The following is a 13,745-nucleotide window of genomic DNA, read 5'->3' as shown; positions in this document are numbered from 1 at the left end:
AATAATCTATGGCGAATTTGATTAGTTATAAAAGTAGATAGAGCTGATGATTGAACAGGCAAAAAATAGTGGCCTGTTTATAATTTGTGTGTTTTGAGCACCTGACACCCATGCAAAATCTACTATGGTCTATTTAGACAATCAGATACTCAACGAACAAGCGCGTCAAAGAAACCATGTTCCAAATCAGTCTATGTCAATGGTAGACACAGACAGAAGAAGAATCATGCGCAAGAACAATATATGGACCCTTTGCAAAAATATTGAACTATTTCACTTGCTTTGGAGGAGAAAGAGTAGTGGACCCCGTTATCTCCTGGGCTTCTTTGAGGCTTCACAGATTGCACAAATGATACATCCAACCCTGGTCCATGTAAAATGTCAGCAAAATGCTCATTTATCGAATGATCATATCATTTATGCAGTCATAAAAATCATTATCAGCAGGACTTTGCCTGGTGTAACCAGAGGATGAGCTTCCGACAACATGACGCTATAAGATGGAACAATCATAATACAATTTTTGTCAGTCAGTATAAAAGACCAGTTAACTAATAAGTAGCACTGATCGACCAGTAGTTGATCTGCGTTCTTCAGCCATGGTGAGCCTATCTCAAAGGACCATAGGTGAAGTGTATTTGTACATTGTATTGGTATGACTTTAACAGAACATACAACACAAGGCTTCATCTAATGGTCGGCCATTCTTATATAAATGGCTATTTCTATGTTAAAGCTATGCTTTGATAAATCAAACCCAATGAAATGATGGTTTGGTAACACCCAATGGTCTTTCTCAAATAGACTTGCTTTTAAGAAGACATCATCAGATGACATCATTGAACTGTTGACTGTCTAACAGTGGTCTACTTGTTTCTACTTACTACAGCTATCGAATAGAAAGATATACAGTATATGGGAGAGAAAAGTAGATATCAGTTTAATCCTTCGATCTTATAATGGGTTGCATTTTATTTTCGTGTACGTGAGGAAGACAAAGCTTTTTAAATTTGGTTCTCCTGAATTATCTTGAGAAGTCTCCACCACTTTTTTTTTAGGCCAATTGCTGGTCATGAGAAATCACAATGACTTTCTTGGAGCAATTGGTAGTCTTGAGAAGTCACCAACACTTTTTCTTCGGGCATTTACTAGTCTTGATAAGTCACCACAACGTTCTTGGGACAGTTGCTAGTCTTGAGACGTAACCTCCACTTTATTGGGACAGTTGCTCCTCTTGACAAGTCATCACCACTTTGTTGGTACAGTAGCTCATCTTGAGAATTACCACCACTTTCTTGGGGCAGTTACTAGTCTTGAGAAGTGATCACCACTTTATTTTTGGGACAGTTGCTGTTCTTAAGAAGTCACCACCAGTTTATTGGGATAGATTCTGGTCTTGTGAAGTCACTACCACATTCTTGGGGCAGTTCCTGGTCCTGAGAAGTCAATACCACTTTTTTTACAGTACATGTTGTTATGACAGCTCCCTGTATTTGCAGCTGGCGGACTCTTTGACCCTAGGGAACTGTCAGTTTTTCCTCTCAGTTGCTATCCTCTGACAACTTCCTTTATTAAGCTCACCCTGGGGTGGTTTGGGTGCAATTTATAGTTTGCTCGTTGGTGTGGTCTGCAGTGGTTGTCTCCTGTTCCTCCAGAGACTTCTTTGGTTGCTGCTCCTCAGATAAGTGTGTTTGACTTTTGCTACCTACCTGGGTTCAGGTAATAGCATTTGTGTTTCACCTGTATTGTTTCCTTTTGTCTTCCTTTAGTGTTAGTGGTGTTGAGTAGCAGTCATAACCTTCCATCCTTACTTGGGACCCTTTTTCCAGGGGAAGAGAGGACCCAGATACTCAGCTCGGTGACCGGTGCGTAACCTTTATAGGGTTGGTGAGGGCACTGAGGGTGAGCTGCAGGTTGTTGTCAGGGGGTCACCACTTTTCCCTTTCCCTAGCAATAAGGCATTCCCACACCCTTCCCTTCCTATTCAGCTGGTATAGCCTCTATCCTCTGTCGTGACAATATCACATCTATATACCGGGGGTGAATCACACTGACAGACTTTCAGTTGGTCCAAGATCGGTGATAATAATTGGCTGCAAAAGTCCTGCAGAGTACAATGTCTTTTTGGAGGTTCTTATGGGTTGATTCACCAATAACTCAATATGTCTTATTAATAATGTGTCCTGTCTGGTCAAATTTACTGACATAGATTAGGATCCAGTTAAAAGTTGAGATAGCGCGTGTTCTGTACAGCTGGGGAGAAAACCTCAAAATCATCTCCTTTCGTGGGAGCTGCATACAAAAATAACAGAAGAAATTAAAAAAATAAAATATATAAATATAAAAAAAATGAAAAATAATTCAGTACAATAATACATCTAATATATAAAGCTGAGTGTATGTATGTGTCTAAGTGTATGTATATATGTGCATGTCCACTAAAGGAATCTGAACTGTTGCATTTACAATCACACAATTTTGCACAGACACCTCATTTGACTCAGGGAACGTCGTAGACTATGTTTTGAAGGGAAAATGTAACCCCGCGCTTTACAGTTATTCACCAAAAAACCTGCTTTCATTAAATTCAATGGAGTTGGGAGCTATAGGTCATTAATAGGAGATGTGATTGGTTGATATAGGCAATGAAGGACATTCTGAGTATAAGAAGCTTATGTGCGAGATAATATGATAGAGAGAGACAAAAAGAGAGAGACAGAGACAGACAAAAAGAGAGATAGAGAGACAGACTGAGAAAGAGATAGAGAGACAGACAGAGACAAACAGAGAAACAGAGAGATAGAAACAGACAGAGAGAGGAACAAGGAGAGACAGTGAGAGCAAGACAGAGAGGAAGACAGAGAGAAACGGAGAGAGAGAGTGACAGAGATAAAGAGAAAGGCAGAGAGAGAAACAGACAGAAAGAGAGGAACAGAGAGATAGACAGTGAGATAGAGACAGAGGGAAACAGGGAGACAGACCGAGAGATAAAGAGAGAGTCAGACAGAGAGACAGACAAAGAGATACAGAGACAGATAGGGAGAGAGACAGATAGGGAGAGAGACAGATAGGGAGAGAGACAGAAACAGAGAGAGAGAGACAGATAGGGAGAGAGACAGACAGGGAGAGAGACAGATAGGGAGAGAGACAGACAGGGAGAGAGACAGACAGGGAGAGAGACAGACAGGGAGAGAGACAGACAGGGAGAGAGACAGAGAGAAACAGACAGAGAGAGAAACAGAGAGAGAGAGACAGACAGAGACACAGACAGAAAGAGATCCCTGCAAATTCTTGTAAGGTTGCATTTATAAGCATGGAGTATAGAGATTCCTATTAAAAAAATGCAAATGACCTATCTTTATTGAGTCTGTTTATGTTTCTTTTGCTGCATAAATCCGTCCTCCCGCTCCTCTTCCCTCCGTACGTGATAACTCTATTAGCTTTATATAAAGAAGTCCCTTATACATTTTCTAAATTAATATGAGATATATTTTGTCATTTGCTTCCTAGCTTACATTTTCAAGTGTTATTCAATACGCCATGGCTGTGAGATAAATGTTTAAAATGGCTAAGAGGGGATTATATGGCTGGGAGCTTTTTACTGCATTGAAGCGCCAATAGATCAGCGTAAGTGGATGTATGTCTTTTACGTGCGAAGGCTTCTGTAGCATTGAACCCTCCAAAATCCTTTGTAATAGCCCTTTTTACAAAGGACCATCAGGATTGCAATGAATTACAATTCACTGCAATGAACATGCAGTATCTGGCCCTATGGCCCTTATCTAAAAAACAGCTGAACATTCTAGAAAATGAACATAGGATGGAACTGCCGGTATTAAAACAATAATGCAATCAACTGATTAGCAGAAATGATTCTGCCCCCATAAAAGTCTTAGTACATTATGTCGTAACATGTTCATTACGCTTTAGATAAGACAGGATACCCGTAAAATACTGCGGCTCTCATTTACTCGGAATTACCAGCTCGGCTTATATCGTTTTGCCTATGGTTGGAAGACTTTCTTATTGCTGTGCTTTTCATCTGGGCCACGGACGGGAAAGTCAGCGCGTAAACAATAGAAAGAGGCTTTTTAGTAAGTTAGGTCTGGAGCGTTTCAATTTCATTTTACTGCCTTACATAGCAAGCTGATGGGGCAGTAAATGAAACGAGCACCACTCTCTTGTTGTGGTGCAGTTCTTCATTCACAATGTTTCATTGAATTCTGTTCCTATAAAGTGGATCTGTCACCAGATTTCATAACACTAACTGCATACATTATTAACTAGATCTAAGTCCTGATAAAGCTGGTGTACTCACTGTGAAAAATATATGCTGCTGTTGATTTTCTGTCCAACCAGCCTGATTCACAGCTCCTCAGTGTATTTTTCTAATATTGCTGCACCTGGATTTCCACCCACCTAGCCTGATTGACAGCTCTTCAGTGTCTCTCTTTCCTACTGATGCTCCTGAATCTCCACCCACTTAGCCTGATTGACAACTTCTCAGTGTTCACTTTCCAATTGCTGCTCCTGGATCTCCATCCACCTAGCCCGATTGACAGCTCCTGAGTGTTCCTCTTTCCTATTGCTGCTCCTGAATCTCCATCCACCTAGCCTGCTTGACAGCTTCTCAGTATCTCTTTCCTATTGCTGCTCCAGATCTCCATCCAACTGCCCTGATTGACAGCTTCTCAGTATTTCTTTCCTATTGCTGCAACTGGATCTCCATCTACCCAGCCTGAATGACAGCTTCTCTGTAACTCTTTTTCCTATTGTTGCTCCTGGATCTCCATCCACCTAGCCTGATTGACAACTTCTCAGTAGCTCTCTTTCCTATTGCTGCTCCTGTATTTCCACCCACTTAGCCTGATTAACAGCTACTAAGTCTGCCTGTTCCGTGCTGCTGTTGATTTTCTACCTACCTAGACTCATTGACAGCCCCTTAGTGTCTCTTTTTCCTATTACTGCTCCTGGATCTCCATCCACCTAGCCTGATTGACAGCCCCTTAGTGTCTCTCTTTTCCTATTGATGCTCCTGAATCTCCACCCACCTAGCCTGATTGACAACTTCTCAATATCTCTCTTTCCTATTGCTGATCCTGGATCTCCACACACCTTGCCTGATTGACAGCTCATCAGTGTCTCTCTTTCCTATTGCTGCTCCTGAATCTCCACTCACCTAACCTCTTCAATCTGTCTCTTCAATGCTGCTGTTCATTTTCTGCCTACCTAGCCTGATTGACAGCTCCATGGTTTCTTTCTTTACTACTGCTGATCCTGGATCTCTACCCACCTAGCCTGAGTAACAGTTCCTCAGTGTCTCTCTTTCCTATTACTGCTCCTGGATCTCCACCCACCTAGCCTGATTGACAGCCCCTTAGTGTCTCTCTTTCCTATTACTGCTCCTGGATCTCCATCCACCTAGCCTGATTGACAGCCCCTTAGTGTCTCTCTTTTCCTATTGCTGCTCCTGAATCTCCACCCACCTAGCCTGATTGACAACTTCTCAGTATCTCTCTTTCCTATTGCTGATGCTGGATCGCCACCCACCTTGCCTGATTGACAGCTCATCAGTGTCTCTCTTTCCTATTGCTGCTCCTGAATCTCCACTCACCTAACCTGATTGACAGGTTCTCAGTATCTCTTTCCTATTGCTGCTCCTGGATCTCCATTCACCTATGTTAATTAAATTGAAAAATTAAACCGACACTCATATCAAGATGTATTATGTCAAAATTTATTTACAGGCAAGGTGTCTGTGTGAGATTAAATTTTAATGTTACGGCCTCAAGGACCTTCATCAGATGCATACAAGTTGTGTATCAACCCTGGTGTGGACTAGTACAAATCAGTTAGCCTGTAGTATAGCATATGGGAGAAAGGCTCGTGGTAAATGTCGACGTTGTGGCTTGATAAAAAATTAACTCATTTGAGACAGAAATGTTAAAATTTAATGTCACACTGACACCTTGACTGTAAATGAACTTTCACTGAATTCATTTTAGTTTGAGTATCGGATTAATTTTTCACATTGAATTAACGGAGTTGGACCCTATCCGAGCACCAGTCTATATGATTAGGAGTGCCACACTTCGATGATAAATAGATGAATATCTAGGTGAATATCTCTATCCACCTAGCCTGATTGACAGCTTCTCATTGTCTGTCTTTTCTATTGCTGCTCTTGGATCTCCACCCACCTAGCCTGATTGACAGCTTCTCAGCTTATCTCTTTCCTATTACTGCTCCTGGATTGCCACCTACCTAGCCTGATTGACAGCTTCTCAGTGTCTCTTTCCTATTGCTGCTCCTAGATCTCCACCCATCTAGCCCGATTGGCAACTTCTCAGTGTTTCTGTTTCCTATTGCTGCTCCTGGATCTCCACCCATCTAGCCTGATTGACAGCTTCTCTGTATCTCTTTTTCTTATTGCTGCTCCTGATCTCCACCCATCTAGCCTGATTGACAGCTTCATAGTGTCTCTCTTTCCTGTTGCTGCTCCTGGATCTCCATCTACCTAACCTACCTAACTTGATTGATCAGAACATGTGCTACATGGAGGCAGAAGAGCAGGAATCCTCCATTTCTATGTGCACAGCCTGGTGAAATATGCAAGTTACAAGTCATATAATGATGATACATTGATTATTTGTCATCTACACACACGCAACAGCTTATTCTGAACAGTAATTTTAAATAACAGGTACGCATTAATTAGCTTCTTCACTTTGGCCAGTGGCTTTTCATCAATAAGGTCTCCTGATGATAAGATGATATCAGGCTGTCTTACAGCCTTACCCAAATTATCAATTTTTGAGGGTTAAACTGTCAGCAAGTGCATTCTATGTTGTACAAAATATCCCATGCATCCAATATAAACCATTCCAGTAAATTGTATTGTACTTTCCATGTGTAATCCTCAGCTATCATCTTCTACCAGCCGCTGACTACAGTTTCCTTCTCCTTTAAGCACAAGGTGTAGACAAGACACACTTTTTGTAACTGACATGTCTGTCACTACAAGCTGCTGTGTGCTCAAGCTAAAGTGTTTCCTTCAATGTGATATTTTATTCAAATATTCCAAGCAGTGCACCGCGTCTGGAGACTCCTGTCTCACCTCTAAGCGAAGCCGTAAACTACAGATAAATGAGCGAGGTTTACTTTTCTGACTCACCATTTTCTGGTATATATATACAGTAGTACAAGTTATATAGTATCATATAAAAGTAATATAGCCTAGTTTTAACCCCTTCACGAATAGGATAAATTACATTTTTGCGGTTTTGTCTTTTCCTCCTCTTTTTCCCAAAGCCATAACTTTTTTAATTTTCTGCCCACATAGACACATAAGGGTTTTTTTTCGCAGGATGAGTTGTACTTTTGAATGGCAGCGTTTTTATTGAGATAGATGAGACGTTTTGATCGCTTGTTACAGCATTTTTTTGTGATATTTCAGCAACTAAAACAACGTAATTTTGACATTATTTATTTTTGTTTACAGTTTTTACCGACTAGGTTACATATTTCAGATTTCGATAGAATGGACTTTTATAAACACAGCGATATCTTTATTTTTAATGGGCAAAAAGTTAAAATCACATTCTCCTTTGAAGCCCAGCCACAGACAGGTTTCAAAGGAGTGCTGTAATGACAAGCACTAAGGTCTTTAACAGACCCCCTGCTGTCACAGCAACCCCTCTCCGACTTGCAATCATGTCACAGGCGTGCCAATGAGCTTGCTTCCATGCCAAAGCATGTTGAATACCACTGTTGGAGTTTGACAGTGAGATTTAACACGTTAATAATCGAGGAACAGAGCTCTGCTCCACCTGCCATTGTTAGAGGCAGGTCCTGGCTGTAATACACAGACATCACCTACCGAGTATCAGGTGGGCTCACATGTATGGTGGATGTTATGTAGGGGTTAAACTTAATTCCAGCACAGGGCCATGGGCCTGCTTTCTATTATGGCTCTGAGTGAGTAACAAGTGTTGTATGAACATTCCCAATGTAGGGCGAACTATTTCAAATTCACTGGTGGCCATCTATAGTGATGTGCATGAGAGATATGCTGAAAACATCCTACCTACAATGAAGCATGGAGGAGGCTCTGTGATGCCTACAGTGAAGCATCGAGGAGGCTCAGTGATGTCAACAGTGAAGAATGGCGGTGGCTGAGTGATGCCTGCATTAAAGCATGGCGAAGTCTAATTGATGCCTACAGTGAAGCATGTTGGTGGCTCTGCGATGACTACAGTGAAAGCTTAGCAATAACACATTGAAGCCTACAGTGAAGTATGGTGGGGGCTTGGTGATGTTTACAGGGAAGAATGATGATGACTCAGTGATATCTACAGTGAAGCATTGGAGTGGTTCAGTGATACCTAGAGTGAAGCATGGTGGTGGCTCTGTGATGCCTACAGTGAAGCATGGTAGTCATTTAGTGATGTTTACAGTGAAGCATGAAGTTGGTATTGCTTTGCTTCTGCCAACAGTGGACAACTTGCAGCATGTGGGAGGCAAAATAATTCAATCAAGTATCAGTAAATCTAAGGAGAACACATCATGCCTCAGGGAGGAAGCTGAAGCCTGGGAATCATCGGACCTCCTAGCAGGTTAATGATCAAGGTTTGGTTTCACAAGAAATCCTGGAGAATTCTGCATTGGCCAATGATTGTCTCCTGACTTACACGCCATAGAAAATCTTTGGCGAGATATGAAGAAAGCAGTTGCATCATGAAAGCCCTGAGAATATTAGTGACATGAACTCCATTACCCTTTAAGAATAGATTGCACTTCCTCAAGAACACTGCCAGAGTCTGGTGTCTGGCCATGCATCACATCTGCAGCAGGTTATAACAGCCAGAGGGGCTCTACTAAGTACTAAAGAGTCTTGTCATGAAGGGCTAAATAATTCAGAGACTGCTGGAGTACGTAAAAGTGGCATTTTGTGTTGAATTTGGAGAAACCACTTATTATATTAGATACATTGTTCTAGAAAGCAAGGACTCAGTCTTTTTGATTGGGAGGAGTATGCAGGACTCACAGACTTTCTAAATGGGAGGAGAATCCAGAACTCATAGGCTTTCTGAGTGGAAGGAGAATGCAGGACTCACCGGCTTTCTCTATCAGTGGGAGGAGAATGCAGGACTCACCGGCTTTCTCTATCAGTGGGAGGAGAATGCAGGGCACAGGTTTTCTGAGTGGGAGGAGAATGCGGGACTCACAGGTTTGCTGAGTTGGAGGAGGAAGCAGGACTCATAGGCTTTCTTTATGACTGGTGGTGTGCCACCCCTGCAGCAGTCGAACTGCTCGGATCCGGGGTTGCTGTGGCTCGAGGGTCTCCGGACCTGGGGGCTTGCGGCCACTCAAATGTAAAGGGAGTATTTACAGGGGATAAATGTTCGTGACGCCACTTGCGGGTTGCGGTAAGGGGAGTACTGCCGCTGCCAAAGGGAGTATCGGGGCAGATGGTGTGGGCAGCATGGAGTCAGTCCCTCCGCAGGTAGGGAAGGCCCCAGTTGGTAGGGGGAAAGCAGTGTTGGTGATCGGGTGGCACGACCTTGGGACAGCAGGGTACAGGGGTCAGGTTACTCTTTGCGGTAGTCTTGGTGCTGGATTAGGTGGAATAAGCAGACTCTCACACAGATGGTAAACCAAACTCTCTAGGCACCGCAGTCTCTGTGCGGGAGCTCATCCAGGTTCTGCTCCCACCGGTGTCACTTGGTAAGTCCGGAGCCCTGCCTCCGTGCACAAAATTGATTAACTGTTGTGGCCCCTTGGCTTGAAGCTTTTGGGGCCCCGCTACCCGTGTGTATGGCAGCTGTGCTCTTGATGGCTGGCACTTGGGATTTTAGTGGGTTGTGTACTTTGGAGAACCCTATCCCCTGCGTTGGGCTGATGCCTTCAATCTCTGAGCTCTTGGGGAAAGTTCATAAAGAGACTATCCTCCACAGGTTAATTATCAGGTTGCGTGAAGCTACTCCCCGATCTAGGGTCCTGTACCCCGCCGTGCTCGGTACCAGTAAGGTAATTAGGCTTTCTGGTGCTAGCAGTTCTCCTAAACTGCATCCATCACTCTCCTGTCCAGTGTTCCTGATACCGGTCCTTGACTCCTGTGGTCCCGGACCACCGTCTGCGATCCAACCTGTCGCCTCCCTGGCAGCTACAACTCCCCAGCTCTTCACTCTTTGAGGGCCAACTCTCTACTCACTTGTGTCCCCTCCCACCAGTCTGCCTGACCCCTAGGTGAGCGGCCGTGCTCCAACTTGACCAACCCACTGGTTTGTCTGTACAGGTCATGGTGTGAGGTTTGGTTGGGATTTGTAGTGCAGATGTAAGTGACACCGCTGTTAGGAACCCGAAACCATGGGGGGTAGGCCCTGCACCCTGGGGGACAGGATGCAGTTCCCTGTAGCACCCTGATGTATTCAGGGGCGCTACAGTGGCAGGAAGCAGGACTCACAGGCTTTCTCTATGAGTGGGTAGAAGAAGCAGTACTCACAGGCTTTCTCTATGGGTGGGAGAAGAATGCAGGACTCACAGGCTTTCTCTGTGAGAGGAGAATGTAGGACTGATAGGTTTTTCTCTATGAGTGGGAGGAAGCAGGACTCACAGGCTTTCTCTATGAGTGGGTAGAGGAAGCAGGACTCACACCTTTCTGAGTGGGAAGAGAATGCAGGATCCACAGGCTTTCTCTGAGTGGGTGGCGGAAGTAGGACTCACAGGCTTCCTCTGAGTGGGATGAGAATGCAGGACTCACAGGCTTTCTCTATGAGCTGGAGGAGAATGTAGGACTCATAGGCTTTCTGCGTGGGAGTAGAATGCAGAACTCACAGAGTTTCTGAGTGGGAGGAGAATGCAGGACTCGCATGCTTTCTCTATGAGTGGGTGGAGGAAGCAGGCCTCACACCTTTCTAAGTGGGATGAGAATGCAGGACCTAAAGGCTTTCTCTGAGTGGGTGGAGGAAGCAATACTCACACCTTTCTCTATGAGTGGGATGAGAATGCAGGACTCAGGCTTTCCGAGTGGGAGAAGAATGCAGGACTCACAGGCTGCCTGGGATGAGAATGCAGGACTCACAGGTTTTATGTGTTGAATGAGAATGCAGGACTCACAGGTTTTATGTGTTGAATGAGAATGCAGGACTCACAGGTTTTATGTGTTGAATGAGAATGCAGGACTCACAGGTTTGCTGAGTGGGAGGTGAATGCATACCTCATAGGTTTTCGGAGCAGGAGGAGGAAGCAGGACTCACAGGCTTTTTCTGAGTGGGAGGAGGAAGCAGGATTCACAGGCTTTCTCTATGAGTGGGTGGAGGAATCAGGACTCACAGGCTTTCTATATCAGTGGGAGGAGAATGCAGGACTCACAGGCTTTCTCTATGAGTGGGTGGAGGAATCAGAACTCACAGGCTTTCTATATCAGTGGGAGGAGAATGCAGGACTCACAGACTTTCTCTGAGTGGGTGGAGGAATCAGGACTCACAAGCTTTCTCAATGAGTGGGTGGGGAAGCAGGACTCACAGGCTTTCTCAATATGTCCTGACAGCACCTGAATACATACTACAGATACCTTCATCCCTCTACCTTTTAATACATGATAATTTTACTATGTTTTTGGACACATTTTGATTTGTTATTTTATACATAATTTATATAAATGACAGATATGTAGTCAGCTGAAGTTTTATGAAAACTTATTTCTGCTTTTTTTTCTTCCAGGGCACCGGAAGATATTCTATCTATATTGCAAATTATGCAGATCGCAAAGTGGGCCCTCACGCCTTAATTGAACTTGACGAGGCAGCCAGTGATCTAGCTAAAGGGATAATCGTGCTGTCAAATGTAGCCGCGGAAGCCGGAGTAAACAAGTATACAGGTAACAGTGGAGTACAGAACATAGAATCTCACTGGTATACTGAATTATTGGTTTATAGGAAACCTGACAGCTGCTCTATGCCGCCCCCACCATGGGCACCATGTATTAGACACCAGCCCAATTATTTCAAGTGGGTCTGATTTTTATACTGAAATACTGTGGAGCTTCAGAGAAAAACAAAGATTTCAAGACCCCCGGGGACCAAACTTCTCAAGTGAGTAGTCCAAAAGGTTGGTCCCTAATGGCTTCTCCCCACCCCTTTGACTAACTGATCTCCACGCCTGTATGTATAGGGTGAGACCTGTCACTCAAGGGGCGCTGGGCAAGGAGAAGCCACTGGGGATCTGGTTCATGGGTGAGTCACCCGAACCATATGGTCTTCTAAATGTATATTTTTTAATTTGAGAATGACACATGGCTTCATTGATGGACCTTGTGTCTGACTCCTGCCGCCATAGATCACATTGCTTGTTTTTATTGGTAATTGTTTGTGGTAATATAATGTAACAGCTTGGTCGTATGCACCTTTAAAAGGTAACCGGACATTTTTTGAGGCTCTTTTAGTACTGATGCAGTTTTGAATTTTGCCGCATTCTAGCATTTTGTACTCCATGCTTCGTTGTGTCCTATGGGTTAGTTCGATAAAATGATGGGTTGTCGGGGGTGTTGTTATGATCGTAATATGTATACTTCGTATGGTTATGTTAAACCAGCCTAAAATTATATTTCAAGAGATTTTCCACTACTTTGACTTTGATGACCAATCAATTGACATGCCCTGGGGGCTACTCGTTTCCAGGCTGGTTATGTTTCTGGGATGTCACAGTGGCAGGGTCCGGATCCATGACCCTGGGGGGGTCGTTTAAAGTTGAGGTGGGAGTTATTTACAGAGCATAAGTCATGACGCCACCTGTGGTATGCGGCAACATGGATGCCACCACTGCTATTTAGTTTCCCCTGGGGTCGATGGTGATACAGCAGAGTTGGTGTAACTCTCCAAAGGTAGACATGGGCCCCAAGGCTGAAGATGGCATACATTGGGGTGCAGGGCCGGAGGCGCAAGGAATAACTGGGCAACACAGGAATACAGTCACAAGGTTTATGTGACGCCCTGGGCAAGCCAGGGGTCACAGGTCACAACACCACACGCACCCCACATTCCCTACAGGAACACCCAAGCTACCAAAATCCTTGTTGCCTTCCTCCAGGGGCTGATGTCCACACCAGGGGGTGGGCCAGGCGGTTGGCTCCGCCCACCGAGGAGTTCACAGCCCTGGAGGCGGGAAAACCAGGCAGTCAAGCTAGGGAAGTGAAGGAGTAAAGAGATGAGTTTAGGAGGAGGAAGTAGAAGGAGGTGAAGTGGAGAGTTAGAGTGACAGAAAAGGAACATTTAAGCAAGCCTGAAGTTGGTCCGGGTGTGTGCCCCGGACAGTGACAGCAAGGTCAGCAGACGGCGGTGATAGTCTGCAGTGGGACTGTTTGGAGTTGCTGGAAGGACCGCGGACGGGTGGTGACCCGGCGGTACCGGAGCAGTATACGAAGAACAGTCAGCACCAGGGCAGAGGCCTTTCGGATCCCGGCAAGGCTAGGAGTCGCCATAATTTGCCAAATCCATCAGTGAAGGGGACGTCTGTCTCCTAACAACCAAGTCCCGATTGAAGGCAACAGCCCGACCGTGAAGGGGAGACACCGCCACCGCCAGGGCATCAGTTTCCCAGGGCCAGCACCTGCGGGCAAAGTAGGGCTCCTTCGGCCCAGCTTGAAGCCGAGGAGTGGGTAACTGGTGGGGACCCATCGCTACCAAAGAGACTTTCATAGGTGCAGGGAAGAGACCGTCACCGCTAACTGCAGGGAACATCAGCAC

At 44.7% G+C, this 13,745-nt stretch overlaps 1 protein-coding gene across 2 annotated transcripts in view; it reads left to right on the top strand.

Moving 5' to 3' along the window:
* CRTAC1 (cartilage acidic protein 1) overlaps positions 1 to 13,745 on the top strand; it is a 779,202-nt gene that overhangs the window by 472,899 nt on the left and 292,558 nt on the right. For both annotated transcript variants that reach the window (XM_075348409.1, XM_075348410.1), the window contains exon 5: positions 11,725 to 11,881. In XM_075348409.1, the coding sequence (XP_075204524.1) occupies positions 11,725 to 11,881 (157 nt within the window). The remainder of the gene's footprint in view (positions 1 to 11,724; positions 11,882 to 13,745) is intronic.

The sequence above is a fragment of the Anomaloglossus baeobatrachus genome, chromosome 5 (genome assembly GCF_048569485.1).
Source record: "Anomaloglossus baeobatrachus isolate aAnoBae1 chromosome 5, aAnoBae1.hap1, whole genome shotgun sequence".
In the NCBI taxonomy this organism is placed as follows: Eukaryota; Metazoa; Chordata; class Amphibia; order Anura; family Aromobatidae; genus Anomaloglossus; species Anomaloglossus baeobatrachus.
Note: the sequence above shows the minus strand (reverse complement) of the source record. Positions and strands in the feature narration are given on the sequence as shown.